Raw genomic sequence first — 22,244 nt, 5'->3', positions numbered from 1 at the left:
AGCCTATATTAAATTGTAGTCCTGGCAGTGCTGGAAAGGGTACTGAAAAGTTTTGTAAAGTAAGTTAAAGTAGGCTGGTTACTTGACTAATAATGTCCTCAATTATAAATGCAAGTATCGCTGATAAAATTAAAGTTACTACTTACTGTTTAATGCAATTTTAGTAACATTTTAGATCATATTTTTTTTATAGAAAACTTGGTTAATCAAGAAGTGAAAAAATGTAATTGAGTCTTTTTAAACCGCATTTTAGTCATTTAAAACCACAATTTTTTTTCAGAGCAAGCTATGCAGTGCTGTTGCAGTTTGTGGGTATAGAAAGGAGGAGAGACAGGGCTGGATTGGGATAACTGGGATTTGTACAATACAAAGTAACTACTACTAATGACTGCAGATGTAACTAATTACAATTACATGGCCAGAATTATATTTACTTACAGGTACAAGTACTCAAAAAATCTCAATTACAGTAACATGAGTATATATAATTACTTATTTTCCACCCCTGGTCCTATTACTAACCTATTTATTTCAGTGCAGCAGATTGAATGAAAGATGCTATATTCATGTGTAGCTTGTGTCAAATGTAAATTCCTAAACGTTTTTTTTTCTTCTTCTTCGAAAAAATTTATAAAAATCGTTCATTCAAAATTACGATACACTATAAGCTTGTAATTTGCATACCCTACTTTTTTGACAGTAAAATTGACAGTAATAGGCTACATTAAAATTTTGTTAAAATAAAAGCGCACAACGAACAAAGCAGTGTATTTAATCCAATGACAGCGAACGCAGCGCGCCCTCTCATTGGTTGACGTCGCGCACGCCTCCTACACGGGAACGTCAGACCAACCAAAACTCCACAGGACCGTTGCTTTTTGGTTATTTCAAGTAAGTTCCTCCGGGTCGCCCTCTGATAGTTTAACAGTGCATGGTACGATGTCATTTTTAATCATGTTTCGATAGTATGGCGGACAATACTCTAATAATACTGAGAGGCTAGCCCATAGATTAGCCGTAGTAGCAGTAATGTAATGTAATACATGTGGAGTTAGCTCGTTAGTGGTTGTTAGCCGACGTGGCTAACAACTGTGCTGCTCCAAGGGGTCACCAGTGCACGCAGGTACAAGTATTGCGATTAGATTTGCGATGTTTAAAAAGTAGGATTCTGGAGCGATAAACTTGACATTCCATGCATGCTAGAATATATGCAGAGGTCTAAAAAGTAATATTTTGTTGTTTACAGTGGCTATTCTATTACCTTGTTAAATAATTGTAGTCTTTACCATTTCATATTTGCACCTAAGCAAAAAAACGATTTGAATTCGATTGTGATGTATTGTGCAGTTCTACTAAATGACGTTGTTAATTGTGTGCTCTGGAGTGCTGAATAAGTGACACTAGTCTACTCATGCCAAGATGAATCACGTTTTGTATTCTATCAAGGAATGTAAGAGTAATCACAAATTCATAATTGGATTAAGTATTGCTGATCAAATCAAATGGATGCAATGAACTAATAACTGGAGATGTTCTCTTCTAACAGCAAAATGATGTAGTCAAAGTGTCACAGTGTGAAGGATTGTAACTATATTGTAAAATAATGAAACAGCCTGAGGGTATTTTACAATCCAGAGGGACAGTCACCACCTTGGTACTATTATTTGTGCTATTGTCATGGCAGGATAATGATGTCAGATATATTTTTAAAAAACTCAGTTCTTAACATTTGTACAGGATGGGAGTGGTGAGCCAAGCCCTGAACCTCACCAAATTTATGTCCAGCTTAGTCCAAACCACATTCAGCAGGAGGCTTTGTTCTTCACAGGTAAGTTTTTAATAATAATACATTTTATTTGTTTATTTGCCCCAAAAGGGCAGCAGGGGCTCAGTGGTTAGAGCTGTGGTCCCCCAACCCAAAAGTCGGAGGATTAATTCCGGCTCGGACCAAGTTCTCTCGTGTCCTTAGGCAAGACACTTCACCCTCATGACCTATTATGAAAGTGGTGTATGCATGAATGATTGGTGGTGGTTCTTGACCTGGTGTAACTCTAAGCAGAGATTCTCTGCTGGACCTCAGGACTCGCAGTGGGATGTATGGGTGTACACACGTGGACAAAATTGATGGTACCCTTTTGTTAATGAAAGAAACACTCACAATGGTCACAGAAATAACTTGAATCTGACAAAAGTAATAATAAATACAAATTCTATGAAATTTAAACAATGAAAGTCAGACATTGCTTTTCAACCATGCTTCAACAGAATTACTTAAAAAATAAACTCATGAAACAGGCCTGGACAAAAATGATTGTACCCCTAGAAAAGACTGAACATAATGTGACCAAAGGGACATTTTAATCCAAGGTGTGTCTATTAATGAGCATCACAGGTGTCTATAATCTTGTAATCAGTCAGTGGGCCTATATATAGGGCTACAGGTCGTCACTGTGCTGTTTGGGACATGGTGTGTACCACACTCAACATGGACCAGAGGAATCTCAGGAGATTAGAAAGAAAATTATAGAGAAGCATGTTAAAGGTAAAGGCTATAAGACCATCTCCAAGCAGTTTGATGTTCCTGTGACTACAGTTGCACATATTATTCAGAAATTTAAGATCACTGGGACTGTAGCTAACCTCCCTGGACGTGGCCGCAGGAGGAAAATTGATGACAAATCAAAGAGATGGATAATACGAATGGTAACAAAAGAGCCCAGAAAAACTCCTAAAGAGATTAAAGGTGAACTTCTATCTCAAGGAACATCAGTGTCGCACCATATGTCATTGTTTGAGCCAAAGTGGACTTAATGGGAGACGATCAAGAGGACACCATTGTCGAAAACAAATCATAAAAAAACAGATTGGAATTTGCTAAACTACATGTTGACAAGCCACAAAGCTTCTGGGAGAATGTCCTATGGCCAGATGAGACAAAAATTGAACTTTTTGCCAAGGTACATCAGGTCTATGTTCAACGATGGAAAAATGAAGCATATCAAGAAAAGAACACTGTCCCTACTGTGAAACATGGAGGAGGCTCTGTTATGTTCTGGGGCTGCTTTGCTGCATCTGACACAGGGTGTCTTGAATCTGTGCAGGGTATAATGAAATCTCAAGACTATCAAGGGATTCTAGAGAGAAATGTGCTGGCCAGTGTCAGAAAGCTTGGTCTCAGTTGCAGGTCATGGGTCTAGCAACAGGACAATGACCCAAAACACACAGCTAAAAACACCCAAGAATGGCTAAGAGGAAAACATTGGACTATTCTAAAGTGGCCTTCTATGAGCCCTGGCCTAAATCAGCAATGTCTGACTTTCATTGGTTAAATTTCATAGAATTTTTATTTATTATTACTTTTGTCAGATTCAAGTTATTTCTGTGACCATTGTGAGTTTTTCTTTCATTAACAGACGGGTACCAACAATTTTGTCCACGTGTGTAGGAGGTCACTCAGATAGCTATGTGCCCATTTCACATTTAAAAATATAAAAGTTAAACATAAAATCTTAAAATCAATACGAAACGTAATGGGTAGCCAGTGAAGAGAAGTCAGGACTGGTGTGATGCCCTCATACCTCCCTTGTACCAGTCAAAAGCCTGGCAGCAGTGTTTTGGACTAGTTGATGTCTGTGTTGTAGAGACTTGTTGAGGCCAGTATATAATGCATTACAATAGTCCAAAGGTAAATAAATAAAAGCATACATAACTTTCTCAAGATAGGATAAGCGTAAGTTAAAAACTGTTTAATCTTATACATTTATTTCAGTTGATAAAAGCAGGACTGGAGTACATTATTAACTTGGTCTTTAAAATTACAAAGCACTAAGTCAAGATGGCTAAAAGATGGAGGACCAAAAAGGATTAATTTGGTTTTGGAGTCTCTGAACATGAGTTAGTTGCTAGCCAACCAGTTTTTAACTATTTTTAAACAGTCAAGGAGTTTTGAGCTGTTAAAATTCCTCAAATCTCCTGGACTTCTTAATGCTTAATACTTATATACTTTTTTATTGCTTTTAGTGTTACAGTGATGTTTGGAAAGAAAACTTTTTTTTTTTTTTTTTAAATCACGTGTTTGATAAAATATTGAGTTTAATATGCAGAAGTCAGTGAAAATGAATAGAGTTAAGTAATTCCATACAGAGGATCAGGTATTAAAAACAAAGAATTTTAATGTTTTCTCAGTAGCAACATGAATGCATAAGCGATTGAATGACTTTCACTTTCACTGCTAAAAGCTGAGCTGTACGTAGAAAAGTGTTAACATGCTTTTAGGCCAACAGCAATGTGTAACACAGTGTTGGTGGTTTTCAGATTGTAGATTGTGATGATGTCATACTCCTCTCAATTTGGGAGCTGGTGCCAGTTTTCCCGATTGATTACGTTGCATTATCAGTGAAAATCTGCGTTTTCACAGTATCACTTTTAGCCCCACCCCATCTGTACTAAGTGTTATTGGCCTATAGAATGTTTTGATTTCTTCTGAATCTCTGCATTAGGCCAATCCTTGAATACCACTGGGTCTTTGGTCAATAGAAGTGGGTGCCCATCTGCAATGCAGCGCCCAGAGAACCCAAGTCTTAATAGGATCTTAGTCAGGAGCAGTGAACTAGTGTAGTTACCTACTGTTGAAGCAATTTAATATGATTATGTGTTACAGCAAAAAATGGCAATAAGACACACAAATGCTAAAAGAATTGAGGGACTGGACAAAAATGTGTGGTAAGCCATTTTATGTAGATTGTATTCAATTCACAACCCTTTGCTCCCATCTGATCCACTGCACACTGTTTCAGGGTGGCTTTTTCTTCAGTGGCAGCAGACCCCTCTATAGTGAACTTGGGACAGGGACTTCCAGACCTGCCCCCTCCTTCCTATGTCAAAGAGGCTCTGGCCAAAGCATCCACTGAGGACCGACTCAACCAGTACACCAGAGGATTTGTAGGAAACATCATGATTTAATTTTTAATTATTTTATTTATTTATTTTTATACACACAGAAACTTTAATTGAAATGGTTATACTGTTGTGTTACCTAGACATCTATGCATTCTTTGTATTCATTTTCACTCCAGTTTGAACATGAACATAGTAAAGAAGCAGGGGATGGAGATTTTTATCGTAATATTGCAACAATTCATATTTTGATTGTGAATGGTATCAAATGTATGGTACAGGAAAAAGGTAGTGTATACCATGTGCTTGTCTCCATTAAGTTGATGAGTTGGTTTGACTGTGATGTTCCTTCCACAGTATGGCATTTGGCTTATCTGTCTTTTGCTACAAGTAGGAGTAAGAATTCTATTTTATTTTATTGTATTTTTTTTTTTAGATTCAAGGCTAACCAATAACATCTTCAGAGAGATTAGAAAAGTTACATTGTGCATTGTATTTTTGATTGATATTGGACACACTTCTTTAGCAAGTAGCCATTTGCTACTCCTGTTTTATGCACATCTACCTCTATACAGATTTATTGGTTTAAATCTTTGCATCCCTGATCATCCTTGTTCCCACTTGTGTAGGGCCATCCTCCTCTGGTGAAGGCCCTCTCTAAGTTGTATGGGAAAGTCTGTGGGAGAGCTATAGATCCTTTCAAAGACATCCTGGTCACTGTGGGGGGCTACGGTTCCTTATTCTGTACGATACAGGGTCTGGTGGATGAGGGAGATGAGGTAAAAATATGAATGCAATTCATTAAATATATTTTTTAATTATAGATTCATAATTTTTATCTTCTGGTCAGGTCATTATAATAGAACCTTTCTTTGACTGCTATGAGCCAATGATCAGGATGGCAGGTGCTAAGCCTGTCCTGATACCACTGCGTCTTGTGAGTTTTCCACTTTTTTTACCACCAGTTTTAGCTGTGATTTGAGTTGATGAAAAATGGATGAATTTTATTTTATTTTTTTCCTCTAGAAACCTGGAAAGAAGAGCAACACTAGTGCTGACTGGTATCTGGATCCTGAGGAGCTTTCTAGTAAATTTAACTCAAAGACAAAGGCCATTATAATAAACACGCCCAACAATCCCACTGGGAAGGTACAGTGCAAATCATAGGAAGTCAATCATGTATTGCCATAATAAAGAAAATGATATTTTTTCCATTCATATTATCACAAATATTGACAATTAACCATATTGAGAGATAATGAATAATGCCATTATTCTTTTACCATGTCATTATCCTCTTTACTGTGTACTGCCTCTCCACTTCTCCAGGTGTTCACCAGAGAGGAGCTGCAGATAATCGCTGACCTCTGTATCAAACATGACACACTGTGCTTCAGTGATGAGGTTTATGAGTGGCTCATCTACAAAGGACACCAGCACATCAAAATTGGTAATATATATGTATGTGTGTGTGTGTGTGTGTATATATATATATATATATATATATATATATATATGTATAAACTCTGTATATATGTGTTTTAATATTTAAACACACATATACATACAGTGTTGTTTTTCAATAATAGTAAAATATATTTTCACAGCCACATTACCAGGGATGTGGGAAAGAACCATAACTGTTGGCAGTGCTGGGAAAACGTTTAGCGTCACAGGGTGGAAGGTGAGGAAACTGAATCGTCTTTAAAGAGGGGTTATGATGCAAAATCTACTTTTTTGAGCTTTCTACCTTGCCAAAACATTCCTAAAGTGGTTTTAGGTGTCATCCATGTTTGAGTAATGTCCCCCTTGCCCCAATTGTGCTCCCCCACAAAAATATAAATATATTTCTTTATGTACTGTACTTGTTATTTAGTGTATTTGCACTTGTAGCTTGGTTGGTCCATTGGCCCGGAGCACTTGGTCAAACACCTGCAGACTGTGATGCAGAACTCATTGTACACCTGTCCTACTCCTCTACAGGTAATACAACTTCTATTTAACATTTTATCTATTACGGTACTACAAAATCCTTCTGTCTGTGTCTACATCGGCAATGACATGAAATAAAGTTTGGATCTGTGTCTAATCTGTCTACTAAGTACAGGTAGTGGTTCAGTTACAAAGTATTTTAGACAGACAACACAAAATAATTGCCACCTTCAGTTTCAATAAAATGTTTGTAGTTGCTGTAATTTTTGGCAAAACCATCTTCTAGTTGCATCGCTAAACTATGTTCACTCAAAGCGCTTTACATCAAGGAACCAGTCACCCATTCACACACACACTCGCTCATACACCAGTGTACGCAGACACTAGGGAAAAGTGGTGTGAAGTGTCTTGCTTAAGGACACAATGACAGCATTCACTTGTGGGAGTTTGGAACAAAGTCACTGTAGGTCCCAACAACAACCAAACATGAACAGTGTACCATCAGTTCCTCATTGCTTTCAATAATACATCTTGAGTTTCTCTGATTCACACTGTATTGATCTGTTGTGTTCAGGAGGCTGTGGCTCAGGGTCTGCTGAGAGACTGTGCTCTGATGGGGCAGCCTGACTGTTACTTCAGCTCTCTGGCAGAGGAGCTCCAGCACAAGAGGGACCGCATGGCGTCCATTCTACAGGCTGCAGGGCTGACTCCAGTCCTGCCAGAAGGCGGGTACTTCATGCTTGTGGATGTCTCTCCTCTCAGTGAGTTTAGCACAAAGCTTTATTGCCATGGCCAGTGAACAGAATTTACAAAATAGGAATGTATCTTAGTGATAATGGTGCAATAGAAGACAAGCAAAGGTCAAAAACTGAAAGCTTGCTCAGGACTAACCAGGTATGTGGTAACTAATGACCACAAGACCTATAATTTCAAAGTTTTAATATTATGTTTTTAAGTGTATGGGGAAAATAAATTCCAGAATCAGGGGTTGGGCGGTCACCATTGAGCTCCATAACAAAAAATCCATTGTTCAGCACTGTTAATCATATTATCAGGGCAAAACCAAGGTACTCAAAATGTACATTGTGTATATATGTGTATGAAATTTTTATGTGTTGCCACTTAAATCATTAGAAGCTATACTTTAAGAATCTTTAGGAATCAGTAAGGAAGTACTATGAAGTATCCATCCTGCCATGTACTCTGTTGTGGTTAAATGCAGACGTGGACCTATCTCATATGGAGAATGAAGCTTACGACTACAAATTTGTGAAATGGATGATCAAAGAAAAGGTAAGTTTTTACTTCAGGGAGGCTGGGGCCTTTTTCTTGGAATTGAAATCGAGTTTGAAATTCTCATATTGTGACAACCCTAGTGTTTATAGTGATGAATTAAAACTATGACTAATGCTGAAGTTATATGCCAGATTTTCCACTCTTTTAGTTATAAACCCAAACGCTCTGTACTGTCTTTTTTTAGAAACTGGCAGCAATACCAGTAACAGCATTTGTGGGGAACGAATCGAAAAAAGATTTTGAGAAATACATTCGTCTCTGCTTTATTAAGGTACAACTTCTACATCTTGTGCCTCGCATTGAGTGCATTATTGTCTACATTTTCAGATGATTTTCAAACTCTTTTTATTTGTTTTTTGTGATTGCAGCACGACAGCACTATAGATGCTGCAGAAGTCATTCTCAAAAACTGGAACAAAACACACTCCTGAAGACAAACTCTTCTAAACTTGACACAAGCTGTGAAGACTTAATATAATGCACAAACTAGACATAACTTTTATTCTGAGCGTGATGGAAGTGGAGAGGTTTGGTAAAGACTAGGGATGTAATGAGCCGATACTGGTATTGGATATTGATGCCAATATTGAATAATTTGCTGGAGTCAAAAGTTCATTCAATTTTTTGTGTTTTGTTTTATTTTGATTTAAATATAATATATATTCTTATATTCAATGCCCTCTGTACATACACTCACCTAAACGATTATTAGGAACACCTGTTCATTTTCTCCTTAATGCAATTATGTAATCAACCAATCACATGGCAGTTGCTTCAGTGCATTTAGGGGTGTGGTCCTTGTCAAGACAATCTCCTGAACTCCAAACTGAATGTCAGAATGGGAAAGAAAGGTAATTTAAGCAATTTTGAGCGTGGCATGGTTGTTGGTGCCAGACGGGCCGGTCTGAGTATTTCACAATCTACTCAGTTACTGGGATTTTCGCGCACAACCATTTCTAGGGTTTACAAAGAATGGTGTGAAAAGGGAAAAACATCCAGTATGCGGCAGTCCTGTGGGCGAAAATGCCTTGTTGATGCTAGAGGTCAGGGGAGAATGGGCCGAGTGATTCAAGCTGATAGAGGAGCAATGTTGACTGAAATAACCTCTCGTTACAACCGAGGAATGCAGCAAAGCATTTGTGAAGCCACAACACGCACAACCTTGAGGCTACAACAGCAGAAGACCCCACTGGGTACCACTCATCTCCACTACAGATAGGAAAAAGAGGCTACAATTTGTACGAGCTCACCAAAATTGGACAGTTGAAGACTGGAAAAATGTTACCTGGTCTGATGAGTCTCGATTTCTGTTGAGACATTCAAATGGTAGAGTCAGAATTTGGTGTAAACAGAATGAGAACATGGATCCATCATGCCTTGTTACCACTGTGCAGGCTGGTGGTGGTGGTGTAATGGTGTGGGGGATGTTTTCTTGGCACACTTTAGGTCCCTTAGTGCCAATTGGGCATCATTTAAATGCCACAGGCTACCTGAACATTGTTTCTGACCATGTCCATCCCTTCATGACCACCATGTACCCATCCTCTGATGGCTACTTCCAGCAGGATAATGCACCATGTCATAAAGCTTGAATCATTTCAGATTGGTTTCTTGAACATGACAATGAGTTCACTGTACTACAATGGCCCCCACAGTCACCAGATCTTAACCCAATAGAGCATCTTTGGGATGTGGTGGAACGGGAGCTTCGTGCCCTGGATGTGCATCCCACAAATCTCCATCAACTGCAAGATGCTCCTATCAATATGGGCCAACATTTCTAAAGAATGAATCAGCACCTTGTTGAATCAATGCCACGTAGAATTAAGGCAGTTCTGAAGGCGAAAGGGGGTTAAACACCGTATTAGTATGGTGTTCCTAATAATCCTTCTGGTGAGTGTATATAAAATGTAGAAAGTATTTTAAAAAATCTGAAGTAAGAGGGTGTGTCCAAAATGTTTAAACACTACTATTCAAACATACTAGACACACACACTCATTCAACGTTTTTTTTGTTTTGTTCATTTTTACTTCTTTCTGTATTTTAGGCACATATGGAAGACATCAAATGTATGAAGATATTTAGAGGTTTTCAAAGTATTGACCATTTTCTATTTGCTGTTTAATTGTCAAGATTATTAAAAAATATTGTCTTATTTAATCTGTTTACTTGATTTTTTTCTGCTTGAGACCAAAATATACATGCATGTGAGAACATGTTCGATAGCCATTGAGGTCCGCAAGGCAAGTTTATTTGTATAGTACAGTTCGTACACAAAGTAATTCAAAGTGCTTTACAGAATAAGAAAGACATAAAAAAAACATAAATAATCATAAAATTACCTTTTAAAAGAAAAGAGTGCAGAATAAAAACCTTTCAGTCATACACAGAGCTAACCAGAACTGTTTTAGGTCTGGATTTAAACATAAGTCTTGACTCTGGGCACCATCTGGAGGCTGGTCCCTGAAGACCTTAGAGTTCGAGAGGGTTCATATGGCTCTAACATGTGGGAGTTGTACTTTGGTGCTAAGCCATGGAGAGACTTGTTCACGAGCAGAGCTGCTTTAAAGTCTATTCTTTGAGCCACAGGACCCAGTGCAGAGACCTGAGCACAGGACACATGTGCTCGTACTTCCTAGTTCTAGTCAGGACCCGAGCAACAGTGTTCTGGATGCACTGCAGCTGTCTTAATGCTCGTTTGGAGAGGCCAGTGAGCAGGCCATTACAGTAGTCTAGCCTACTGGAAACAAATACATGGATAAGTCTCTTCAAGTCTGGTTTTGACATTATACCTTTGATTATTGCAATGTTTTTAGATGGTAAAAAGCTGCAGATGTTGTTGATTTGATGTGGCTGTTAAAAGTTTAAGTCTTAGTCAATTATTACACCTTGATTTCTAGCCTGATTTGATAGTTTTATAGAGAGTGGAAGTCACTGTTAACACTTTCTCTATGTTTCTGTGGGCCAAAAACTGACTTCAGTCTTGTCTAGGTTTAACTGGAGAAAGTTGTTTTGCATCCACACACTGATCTGTTGGATGCAGTGGTAGAGTAAATCCACTAGTTCATATTCACCTGCTACCAGTGAGACATAGATCTGAGTGTCATCTGCATAGTTGTGGTAGGACACATTATTGCTGTGTATTAAGTGGCCTAACGGCAGCATGTAGAGATTGAACAACAGGGGTCCCAGGATTGACCCCTGGGGCACCCCACAGGTCAGGGACATTTTGTCTGAAACCAGAGATGCCCACCCAGTCCTCTAGTCTCTGTAAGAGGATCCCATGATCGACGTTTGATGTTTCATCTGAACACATGGCTGTTCAACGCATGTGCGCCCTGAGGATTGCACTACATTGAGAACTTTGATCTGTTTTGGAAAGGAGAGGATCTTTTCAAAGGAAATGGCTTGCTGGGAGCAAAGGATTCCACCTTCCAAAGAGAAATAGTCAGCAGCATTCACTGTTTACTGTGAGTGGGCTTGCATATCCACAAACCTGACTCGTGCACGTTTCCATTGAAATGTTCATGTGGCTATAATCTTCCATAGTATGACATAACATGTATCTGTTCCAAAGTCTAATTTTAACTTTATGCAGTTCACATTCCACCCTTATAAAGGAACGTACACTGCCTGGCCAAAACAAAAAGGTCACACACTCTAATATTTGGTTGTTCCGTCTTTAGCTTTGATTACGGCACACATTCGCTGTGGCATTGTTTCGATAAGCTTCTGCAATGTCAAAAGATTTATTTCTATCCAGTGCATTAATTTTTCACCAAGATCTTGCATTAATGATGGTAGAGTCTGACCGCTGCACAAAGCCTTCTTCAGCACATCCCAACGATTCTCAATGGGGTTAAAGTCTGGACTCTGGTAGCCAATCCATGTGTGAAAATGATGTCTCATGCTCCTGAACCACTCTCACAATTTGAGCCCGATGAATCCCGGCATTGTCATCTTGGAATATGCCCGTGCCATCAGGGAAGAAAAAATACATTGATGGAATAACCTGGTCATTCAGTATATTCAGGTTGTCAGCTGACCTTATTCTTTGACCACATGCTGTTGCTGAACCTAGACCTGACCAACTGGAGGAGGCTTATCTCAATTTGCTTAGTTAAATCCAGGTGGCATTGTACTGTCACTTAATATAAAATATATTGCTTAAGTATAAGTTGTAAAAACTGAGGACACTTCAGTTTCCATCCATTTTCTTCCTCTTATCTGGGGCAGCAGTTTAGGCAGCTACTCCCAAATTTCCCTCACCCAAGACACTTCCTCCAGCTCCTCCAGGCCATCTGAGACTCATGCATGTCCTGGGTCTTCCCTGGGTCCTATCTCTGCTGGGACAAGCCCAGAACACCTCCCCCGGGAGGCCTCCAAGAGGCATCCTAAACAGATGCCCGAGCCACCTCAGCTTGCTCCTCTCAACATGGAGGAGCAACAGCTCTTAATGTTATCTCTAAGGGAGCAGCCAGCCACCCTGCGGAGGATGCTCATTTCGACATGTATCCATGTATCTTGTACAGTATCCTTCTCCTTTTAGTTATTGCCCAAAGCTCATGACCATTGGTGAGGGCAGGAAAGTAAAATGGCGCATAAATCGAGAGCCTAGAAATTCTGTCCATTAAGACAATGGATAGAACCACTGACAAAGTGCAGCCGTGGCAGAGACTAGCATGCACTGGAAACAGGTCTGAACTACTGCTGGCAATGCAAACAACTCAGCACCACAGCCCTTAGCAAAGGGCCCCGGACCCCATACTTACGGAGCACCCTCCATGAGTGATGGTCAAATACCTTCTCTAGATCCACAAAGCACATATGGACAAGTTAGACAAATTTCCTTGAACCCTCGGTCACACAATAGAAAGTATAGCGTGTTCTGCGGCATGTCAGAATGGATGTCATCCACCTCCGAAGCCTTGCCACCGAGGAGCTTGCGAACTACCGCAGTGACTTAAGCCTGGGGGATGGAGTCCACCTCCAAGTCCTCAGACTCTGCTTGCTCAGAAGACGTGATGGTAGGATTGAGAAGATCCTCAAAGTACTCCTTCCACCATCCAGCGACATCCCCAGTCAAGGTCAACAGCCCTCTACCGGCACTGTAACCTATGTTGGTGAATCCTGAGTTTGCCTTAATTTCTTTGAGACCGGCCGATAGTCCTCCCCCATGGACTCCCCAAACTCCTCCCAACCCCAAGTTTTTGCCTCTGTCCACATTAGTGCAACTGCATCAAGAGTCCCACAAGCCAACAAGGCTCGATAGGACTCTTTCAGCCTGACGGCATTGCTTCCTTCCTTCACTGCAGAGTTTGGAAGTTGCTGCCATGACCAGCAACACAGACCTTACGATAACAGCTACGAGTGGCCGTGTCGACAATAGAGGCAGAGAACATGGCCCACTCGGACGTCATGTCCCCAGCCTTCTCCAGGCTCTAGGAGGAAGGTGTGAGTTGCTCCACCAGACATTCCCAACAGATACACTTGGATCTTCCAGGTCTGTCCGGCTTCCTCCACTGCCAGAGGATTCAACTCACCACCGGGTGGTGATCAGTTGACAGCTCTGCCCCTCTCTTCACCCAACTGTCCAAGACACACTGTCAAAGATGACACGAGAACAATCTATCATTAACCTCCATCCTTTCTTTCTTTATTAGTTTATTTGACAGGGGCAATGTGCAAAAACATAAAAGATGCTTTACACCAGATTATAGCTGAAGCTAGTTTCTATCAGTAGTCCCTGAGCAGGTGAGAAATACAATATAAAATGTAAGCAATATAATCAATACACATTCACACACTACAAATGACACAATAAAAATTATTAATTTTACAATAAAATGTCACTAAAACTATATCATACCAATTACCATTCTTAATGCTGACACTGCTGATTCTCTAATAATAATTTCTTAACATTAAATCAAAAGTTTTTCATGTCAGAGGAAAGTTTCAGACTTTGTGGCAGTTTGTTCCATTCTTTCATGGCTTTGAAAGAAACAGCTGTCTGTGCAAAGGCCGAGCTCCGTTAAGGTAATCTGCAGGATATCCTAGGATATCCTGTTGCCACATGCATTGACACCCTTGTGCTTGCACATGGTGTTTGTTATGGAGAAACTGTGACTAACACAGAAGTCTAATAAGAAAACACCGTTCGGGTTCAGAATGAGGAGGCTGATTTTCCCGATCACCCCTTCCAGGTGTCATTGCCCAAGTGGATGTTCAAGTCCCTGAGTAGAACAATGGAGTCCACTTGGTCGTGCTGGTTGCTCAAAGAGGGTTCAACAGGGATGTGTCCCCAGGGATTTCCCTCGTGCGGGTCTACTTGGTGGGTGTGTATGAGACAGCGGGTCTTCAACGAAAAGCGGGCACAGTGTGACATCGTGTTGCAGCCCGAGGCTTGATGCGAAGATAATGTGATTGCCCCAGCAATTTTCGCACTGTCCTTGCAAGCCTTGCAGAAGCGCATCCTTCTCCACGGTCAAGAGAATTTACCCGTAGTATTAGCTCCATGTTAAAAGAAGTAGCTAGTAAGACAGCAGTTGTTTGGGGGAAGAGCTGCTAGCTCCAAAATAGCAAAGCGGCAATAGGTAAGTGTTCAGCGGCAGAGTGATTACCCCCCTGTGAACAGTTTAAGTTACCAGTTAGCCACTTACCGACTGTGGGTATAGGCTTCTCGGAGTGAGAAGAGATGAAAGACTGAAGTGCTCTTATAGTAGGAGGAAGTCCTGCCTCCTCCTCATCATTTTTTGCTTGATTATCCAAGTGCACAAGAATAGTAAAGTGGACAATACACAATGATTTCTAGAAGCTAGCTATAGTATGTGGAGTTAGCTGTCGTTAGTGATTGTTAGCAGACTTGGCTAAGCACAATGCTCCACCAGGGGAACATCAATACTTTCTGACAAGTATTGCAATTAAATTTGTGATGTTTAAAATGTAGGATTCTGGAGTGATAAACTAATTAAACCATTCCATGCATGCTAGAATATATGCAAAGGTCTAAAAAGTAATATTTTGTTGTTTACAGTGGCCATTCTATTACCTTGTTAAATAATTGTAGTCTTTACTATTTCATATTTGCACCTAAGCAAAAAACGATTTTGCTTCAATTGTGATATATTGTGTAGTTCAAATTGAATACTTCCTTGGTAATTGGTTAATTGCATGCTGCTAAGAGCTGACTAAATGACACTAGTCAATGCATGCAAAGCTGAATCAAGTTTACCTCTTGGATTTTTTTTTTTTTTTTTATCCCACCAAGGAATGCAAGAGTAATCACAAATTCATAATTGGATCAAAAATTGCTAAACAAATCAAATGGCTGCAATGAACAACATATCTGTGACGTTTAAACTCATAGGAATATGTTCTAAAATGCATGTAATTGCAATAGTATTTTGTATTGAGAGGTCATACAGTGTAAGGGGTAATAACTATGATGTAAAATAATAAATGGCATAAGGACATTTTCCATTCCACAGGGACATTCACACATGAGTTTATTAAGATGAAGCACAATCTTTGTATAGCATCACGTTTGTAACATCATCTTCGTTTAGGTTAGACCTTTGTGCTACTTACCAAGCAGGATCAGGATGGTCAGATGGTTAAAGTAAATATAAAGGTCAGGTCTTAACATTTGTACAAGGGAGTGGGTGTGGTGAGACAAATCTTGAGATTAAACATCCATCTTATTTCAAACCACATTCTGCAGAAAGCTTCTTTCTTCACAGGTGAGTCCTTACTACTACTACCACTGCTTAATACTTACATATATATGTTTCTTCTTTGTGGAAGTACTAGTTTTACAGTTTTTATTTTATTTTTATTTTTTTATGTTTTAAAACATCAAACTAGATTTTGACTTAAAGACTAACTGACAACTTTTAATTACTTTCACTGATCAAAGTTAAGCTGGATGTAGGAAATTGTTAACATGCTTTTAGGTCAACAGCAACATAGTATCGGTGGTTTTCAGATTGTGTGTCATACTGTTCTCAATTTAGGAGCTGGTGCCAGTTTTCCCTATTGATTAAGTTGCATTATCAGTGAAAATCTGCATTTTAACAATATCAATTTTAGCCCCACCCCATCTGCACTAAGTGTTATTGGCCTATAAAATGTGATGTCTTCTGAATCCCAACAATAACTGTTAACCTCTTAGGATATTGTTCTCTGAATTAGACCAATCCTTTAATACCACTGGGTCTTTGGTCAGTAGAAGTGGGTGCCCATCTGCAATGCAGCGCCCAGAGAACCCAGATCTTATAAGGATCTTAGTCAGGAGCAGTAGGTAACTAGTGTAGTTACCTACTGTTGTAGCAATTTAATGTGATTATGTGTTACAGCAAAAATGGCAATAAGGCACACAAATACTAAAAGAATTGAGGGACTGGAAAAAAATGTGTGGTAAGTAGTTTATACCATTTAATGTAGATTGTATAAATTCACAACCCTTTGGTTCTGTCTGATCCACTGTGCATTATTTCAGGGTGTCCTTTTCTTCACTGGCAGCAGACCCCTCTATAGTGAACTTGGGACAGGGATTTTCAGACATGCCTCCTCCTCACTATGTCAAAGAGGCTCTGGCCAAAGCATCGACTGTGGACCAACTCAACCAGTACACCAGAGGATTTGTAAAAAACATCATGATTTAATTTGACATTTTTTTTTATAAACACTGCAACTTTAATTGAAATCTGTATAATGTTGTGTTACCAATAGACACCTATGGATTATAACATCTTATTTTCTTCATATTAGTTTGGACTCCAGTTTGAACATAAACATAGTAAAGAAGCAGGGGATGGAGATTTTTGTCACATTTTTCCAATAATACATATTTTGGGTGACGCTTTTAACTTTGTGAAAGATACAAAATGTCTGTGTAATTTTTCACAGAAAAAATGGGGGTTCCACCAAGTGCTTGTCTCCATTAAGATGATGTTGATTTGCCTGGAATGTTCCTCAGAATGGCATTTGTGCTACCTAACTCTAGAGCTGCAAGAAGGAGTAAGGTTTTAAATGAAGATTTCAGATTCTCACATTTAATTAAAAAAAATCAAGGCTAATCAATAACATCCTCTGAGAGACAAGTAGGTAGTAAACCTTCCACCAGGAAAGTTACATAGTGCACCTTTATTTCTGATTGATCTTTGACACACTTATTTGGAAAATACCCATTTGCTACACCTGCAAATGGGTACTTTCCCATCTGGCTCGTGTACTTCTACCTCACCCCCCTGTAATGTTATTAAATGCAATCTTTAAAATATTCAGATGTATCTTAAGTGATGATTTGTTTTAAATATTTGTATCCCTGATTATCCTTGTTCCCACTTGTGTAGGGCCATCCTCCTCTGGTGAAGGCCCTCTCTAAGGTGTATGAGAGAGTCTGTGGGAGAGCTATAGATCCTTTCAAAGACATCCTGGTCACTGTTGGAGGCCAGGGCTCCTTATTCTGTACGATACAGGGTCTGGTGGATGAGGGCGATGAGGTAAAAATATGAATGCAATTCATTAAATATCTTTTTTATTATAGATTCATAATTTTTATCTTCTGGTCAGGTCATTATAATAGAACCTTTCTTTGACTGCTACGAGCCAATGGTCAGGATGGCAGGTGCTAAGCCTGTCCTGATACCACTGCGTCTTGTGAGTTTTCCACTTTTTTACCACCAGTTTTAGCTGTGATTTGAGTTGATGAAAAATGGATGAATTTGATTAGATTTTTTTTCTTCTAGAAACCTGGAAAGAAGAGCAACACTAGTGCCGACTGGTATCTGGATCCTGAGGAGCTTTCTAGTAAATTTAACTCAAAGACAAAGGCCATTATAATAAACACGCCCCACAATCCCACTGGGAAGGTACAGTGCAAATCTTATGAAGTCAATCATGTATTGCTAGAATAAATAAAATGTTTTTTTTTTCCATTCATATTATCACAAATATTGACAATTAACCATATTGAGAGATAATGAATAATGCCATTATTCTTTTACCATGTCATTATCCTCTTTACTGTGTACTGCCTCTCCACTTCTCCAGGTGTTCACCAGAGAGGAGCTGCAGATAATCGCTGACCTCTGTATCAAACATGACACACTGTGCTTCAGTGATGAGGTTTATGAGTGGCTCATCTACAAAGGACACCAGCACATCAAAATTGGTAATATATATATATATATATATATATATATATATATATATATATATATATATATATATATATATATATATAATGTGTGTGTGTATATGTATATATATGTATGTATATATATATATATATATATATATAATGTGTGTGTGTATATGTATATATATGTATGTATATATATGTGTGTGTGTGTATATATATAAAACGCTGTATATATGTGTTTTAATATTTAAACACACATATATACAGTGTTTTTTTTTTCAATAATAATAAAACATATTTTCACAGCCACATTACCAGGGATGTGGGAAAGAACCATAACTGTTGGCAGTGCTGGGAAAACGTTTAGCGTCACAGGGTGGAAGGTGAGGAAACTGAATCGTCTTTAAAGAGGGGTTATGATGCAAAATCTACTTTTTTGAGCTTTCTACCTTGCCAAACATTCCTAAAGTGGTTTTAGGTGTCATCCATGTTTGAGTAATGTCCCCCTTGCCCCAATTGTGCTCCCTCACAAAAATATTAATATATTTCTTCATGTACTGTACTTCTTATTTGGTGTATTGTATTTGCACTTGTAGATTGGTTGGTCCATTGGCCCGGAGCACTTGGTCAAACACCTGCAGACTGTGATGCAGAACTCATTGTACACCTGTCCTACTCCTCTACAGGTAATACAACTTCTATTTAACATTTTATCTATTACGGTACTACAAAATCCTTCTGTCTGTGTCTACATCGGCAATGACATGAAATAAAGTTTGGATCTGTGTCTAATCTGCCTACTAAGTACATGTAGTGGTTAAGTTACAAAGTATTTTTGACAAACAACACAAAATAAGTGCCACCTTCAGTTTCAATAAAATGTTTGTAGTTGCTGTAGTTTTTGACAAAACCATCTTCTAGTTGCATCGCTAAACAATGTTCACTCAAAGCGCTTTACATCAAGGAACCAGTCAGCCATTCACACACACACACACGCACACACACTCCCACACGCACACACACACACACTCGCTCATACACCAGTGTACGCAGACACTAGGGAAAAGTGGTGTGAAGTGTCTTGCTTAAGGACACAATGACAGCATTCACTTGTGGGAGTTTGAAACAAAGTCACTGTAGGTCCCAACAACAACCAAACATGAATAGTGTACCATCAGTTCCTCATTGCTTTCAATAATACATCTTGAGTTTCTCTGATTCACACTGTATTGATCTGTTGTGTTCAGGAGGCTGTGGCTCAGGGTCTGCTGAGAGACTGTGCTCTGATGGGGCAGCCTGACTGTTACTTCAGCTCTCTGGCAGAGGAGCTCCAGCACAAGAGGGACCGCATGGCGTCCATTCTACAGGCTGCAGGGCTGACTCCAGTCCTGCCAGAAGGCGGGTACTTCATGCTTGTGGATGTCTCTCCTCTCAGTGAGTTTAGCACAAAGCTTTATTGCCATGGCCAGTGAACAAAATTTACAAAATAGGAATGTATCTTAGTGATAATGGTGCAATAGAAGACAAGCAAAGGTCAAAAACTGAAAGCTTGCTCAGGACTAACCAGGTATGTGGTAACTAATGACCACAAGACCTATAATTTCAAAGTTTTAATATTATGTTTTTAAGTGTATGGGGAAAATAAATTCCAGAATCAGGGGTTGGGCGGTCACCATTGAGCTCCATAACAAAAAATCCATTGTTCAGCACTGTTAATCATATTATCAGGGCAAAACCAAGGTACTCAAAATGTACATTGTGTATATATGTGTATGAAATTTTTATGTGTTGCCACTTAAATCATTAGAAGCTATACTTTAAGAATCTTTAGGAATCAGTAAGGAAGTACTATGAAGTATCCATCCTGCCATGTACTCTGTTGTGGTTAAATGCAGACGTGGACCTATCTCATATGGAGAATGAAGCTTACGACTACAAATTTGTGAAATGGATGATCAAAGAAAAGGTAAGTTTTACTTCAGGGAGGCTGGGGCCTTTTTCTTGGAATTGAAATCAAGTTTGAAATTCTCGTATTGTGACAACCCTAGTGTTTATAGTGATGAATTAAAACTATGACTAATGCTGAAGTTATATGCCAGATTTTCCACTCTTTTAGTTATAAACCCAAACGCTCTGTACTGTCTTTTTTTAGAAACTGGCAGCAATACCAGTAACAGCATTTGTGGGGAACGAATCAAAAAAAGATTTTGAGAAATACATTCGTCTCTGCTTTATCAAGGTACAACTTCTACATCTTGTGTCTCGCATTGAGTGCATTTTTGTCTACATTTTCAGATGATTTTCAAACTCTTTTTATTTGTTTTTTGTGATTGCAGAAAGACAGCACTATAGATGCTGCAGAAGTCATTCTCAAAAACTGGAACAAAACACACTCATGAAGACAAACTCTTCTAAACTTGACACAAGCTGTGAAGACTTAATATAATGCACAAACTAGACATAACTTTTATTCTGAGCATGATGGAAGTGGAGAGGTTTGGTAAAGACTAGGGATGTAATGAGCCGATACTGGTATTGGATATTGACGCCAATATTGAATTTGCTGGAGTCAAAAGTTCATTCAATTTTTTGTGTTTTTTATTTTGATTTAAATATAATATATATTCTTATATTCAATGTCCTCTGTACATATATAAAATGTAGAAAGTATTTTTAAAAATCTGAAGTAAGAGGGTGTGTCCAAAATGTTTAAACACTACTATTCAAACATTTAGACACACACACTCATTCAACGTTTTTTTTGTTCATTTTTTACTTCTTTCTGTATTTTAGACACATATGGAAGACATCAAATATATGAATATATTTCGAGGTTTTCAAAGTATTGACCATTTTCTATTTGCTGTTTAATTGTCAAGATTATTAAAAATATTGTCTTATTTAATCTGTTGACTTGATTTTTTTCTGCTTGAGGCCAAAATATACATGCGAGAACATGTTCGATAGCCATTTGAGGTCCGCAAGGCAAGTTTATTTGTATAGTACAGTTCGTACACAAAGTAATTCAAAGTGCTTTACAGAATAAAAAAGACATTAAAATCACAATACAACAAAACATAAATAATCACAAATAATCATAAAATTACCTTTAAAAGAGAAGAGTGCAGAATAAAAACCTTTCAGTCATACACAGAGCTAACCAGAACTGTTTTAGGTCTGGATTTAAACATAAGTCTTGACACTGGGCACCATCTGGAGGCTGGTCCCTGAAGACCTCAGAGTTCGAGAGGGTTCTTATGGCTCTAACACGTGGGAGTTGTACTTTGGTGCTAAGCCATGGAGAGACTTGTTCACGAGCAGAGCTGCTTTAAAGTCTATTCTTTGAGCCACAGGAGCCAGTGCAGAGACCTGAGCACACGACGCATGTGCTCGTACTTCCTAGTTCTAGTCAGGACCCGAGCAGCAGTGTTCTGGATGCACTGCAGCTGTCTTAATGCTCGTTTGGAGAGGCCAGTGAGCAGGCCATTACAGTAGTCTAGCCTACTGGAAACAAATACATGGATAAGTCTCTCCAAGTCTGGTTTTGACATTATACCTTTGATTATTGCAATGTTTTTAGATGGTAAAAAGCTGCAGATGTTGTTGATTGTTAAAAATTTAAGTCTGAGTTCATTATTACACCTTGATTTCTAGCCTGATTTGATAGTTTTATAGAGAGTGGAAGTCACTGTTAACACTTTCTCTATGTTTCTGTGGGCCAAAAACTGACTTCAGTCTTGTCTACGTTTAACTGGAGAAAGTTGTTTTGCACCTGCACACTGATCTGTTGGATGCAGTGGCAGAGTGAATCCACTAGTTCATATTCACCTGCTACCAGTGAGACATAGATCTGAGTGTCATCTGCATAGTTGTGGTAGGACACATTATTGCTGTGTATTACGTGGCCTAACAGCAGCATGTAGAGATTGAACAACAGGGGTCCCAGGACTGACCCCTGGGGCACCCCACAGG

General features: G+C 38.9%; 2 protein-coding genes across 3 annotated transcripts; both read left to right on the top strand.

Annotated features, from left to right (window-relative positions):
- Nucleotides 1–866: 866 nt before the first annotated feature.
- Nucleotides 867–10,284, top strand: LOC117369671 (kynurenine--oxoglutarate transaminase 3-like). 2 transcript variants are annotated; one of them, XM_033964979.2, is made up of 14 exons: nucleotides 867–891; nucleotides 1,738–1,828; nucleotides 4,661–4,722; nucleotides 4,797–4,941; nucleotides 5,526–5,675; nucleotides 5,747–5,833; nucleotides 5,923–6,045; nucleotides 6,226–6,346; nucleotides 6,504–6,580; nucleotides 6,790–6,879; nucleotides 7,403–7,589; nucleotides 8,051–8,121; nucleotides 8,309–8,395; nucleotides 8,493–10,279. In XM_033964979.2, exons 2-14 carry the CDS (start codon nucleotides 1,739–1,741, stop codon nucleotides 8,553–8,555), a joined length of 1,353 nt encoding a protein of 450 aa, XP_033820870.2. In that variant the 5' UTR covers nucleotides 867–891; nucleotide 1,738; the 3' UTR covers nucleotides 8,556–10,279. The 2 variants fall into 2 exon arrangements, with proteins under 2 accessions (XP_033820870.2, XP_055077137.1); XM_055221162.1 differs by having other exon boundaries at nucleotides 881–934; nucleotides 8,493–10,284.
- A 6,090-nt stretch (nucleotides 10,285–16,374) lies between these two features.
- On the top strand, nucleotides 16,375–20,677 carry LOC117369672 (kynurenine--oxoglutarate transaminase 3-like). Its single transcript, XM_055221331.1, has 13 exons — nucleotides 16,375–16,423; nucleotides 16,483–16,543; nucleotides 16,626–16,770; nucleotides 17,482–17,631; nucleotides 17,702–17,788; nucleotides 17,878–18,000; nucleotides 18,182–18,302; nucleotides 18,579–18,655; nucleotides 18,869–18,958; nucleotides 19,520–19,706; nucleotides 20,168–20,238; nucleotides 20,425–20,511; nucleotides 20,609–20,677. The coding sequence occupies exons 1-13, from the start codon at nucleotides 16,375–16,377 to the stop codon at nucleotides 20,669–20,671; spliced, it is 1,311 nt and encodes a 436-aa protein (XP_055077306.1). The 3' UTR covers nucleotides 20,672–20,677.
- The last annotated feature ends 1,567 nt before the right edge of the window (nucleotides 20,678–22,244 follow it).

The sequence above is a fragment of the Periophthalmus magnuspinnatus genome, chromosome 4, assembly GCF_009829125.3.
Source record: "Periophthalmus magnuspinnatus isolate fPerMag1 chromosome 4, fPerMag1.2.pri, whole genome shotgun sequence".
Classification (NCBI taxonomy): Eukaryota; Metazoa; Chordata; class Actinopteri; order Gobiiformes; family Gobiidae; genus Periophthalmus; species Periophthalmus magnuspinnatus.
This window is presented reverse-complemented; position numbering and strand designations above follow the sequence as displayed.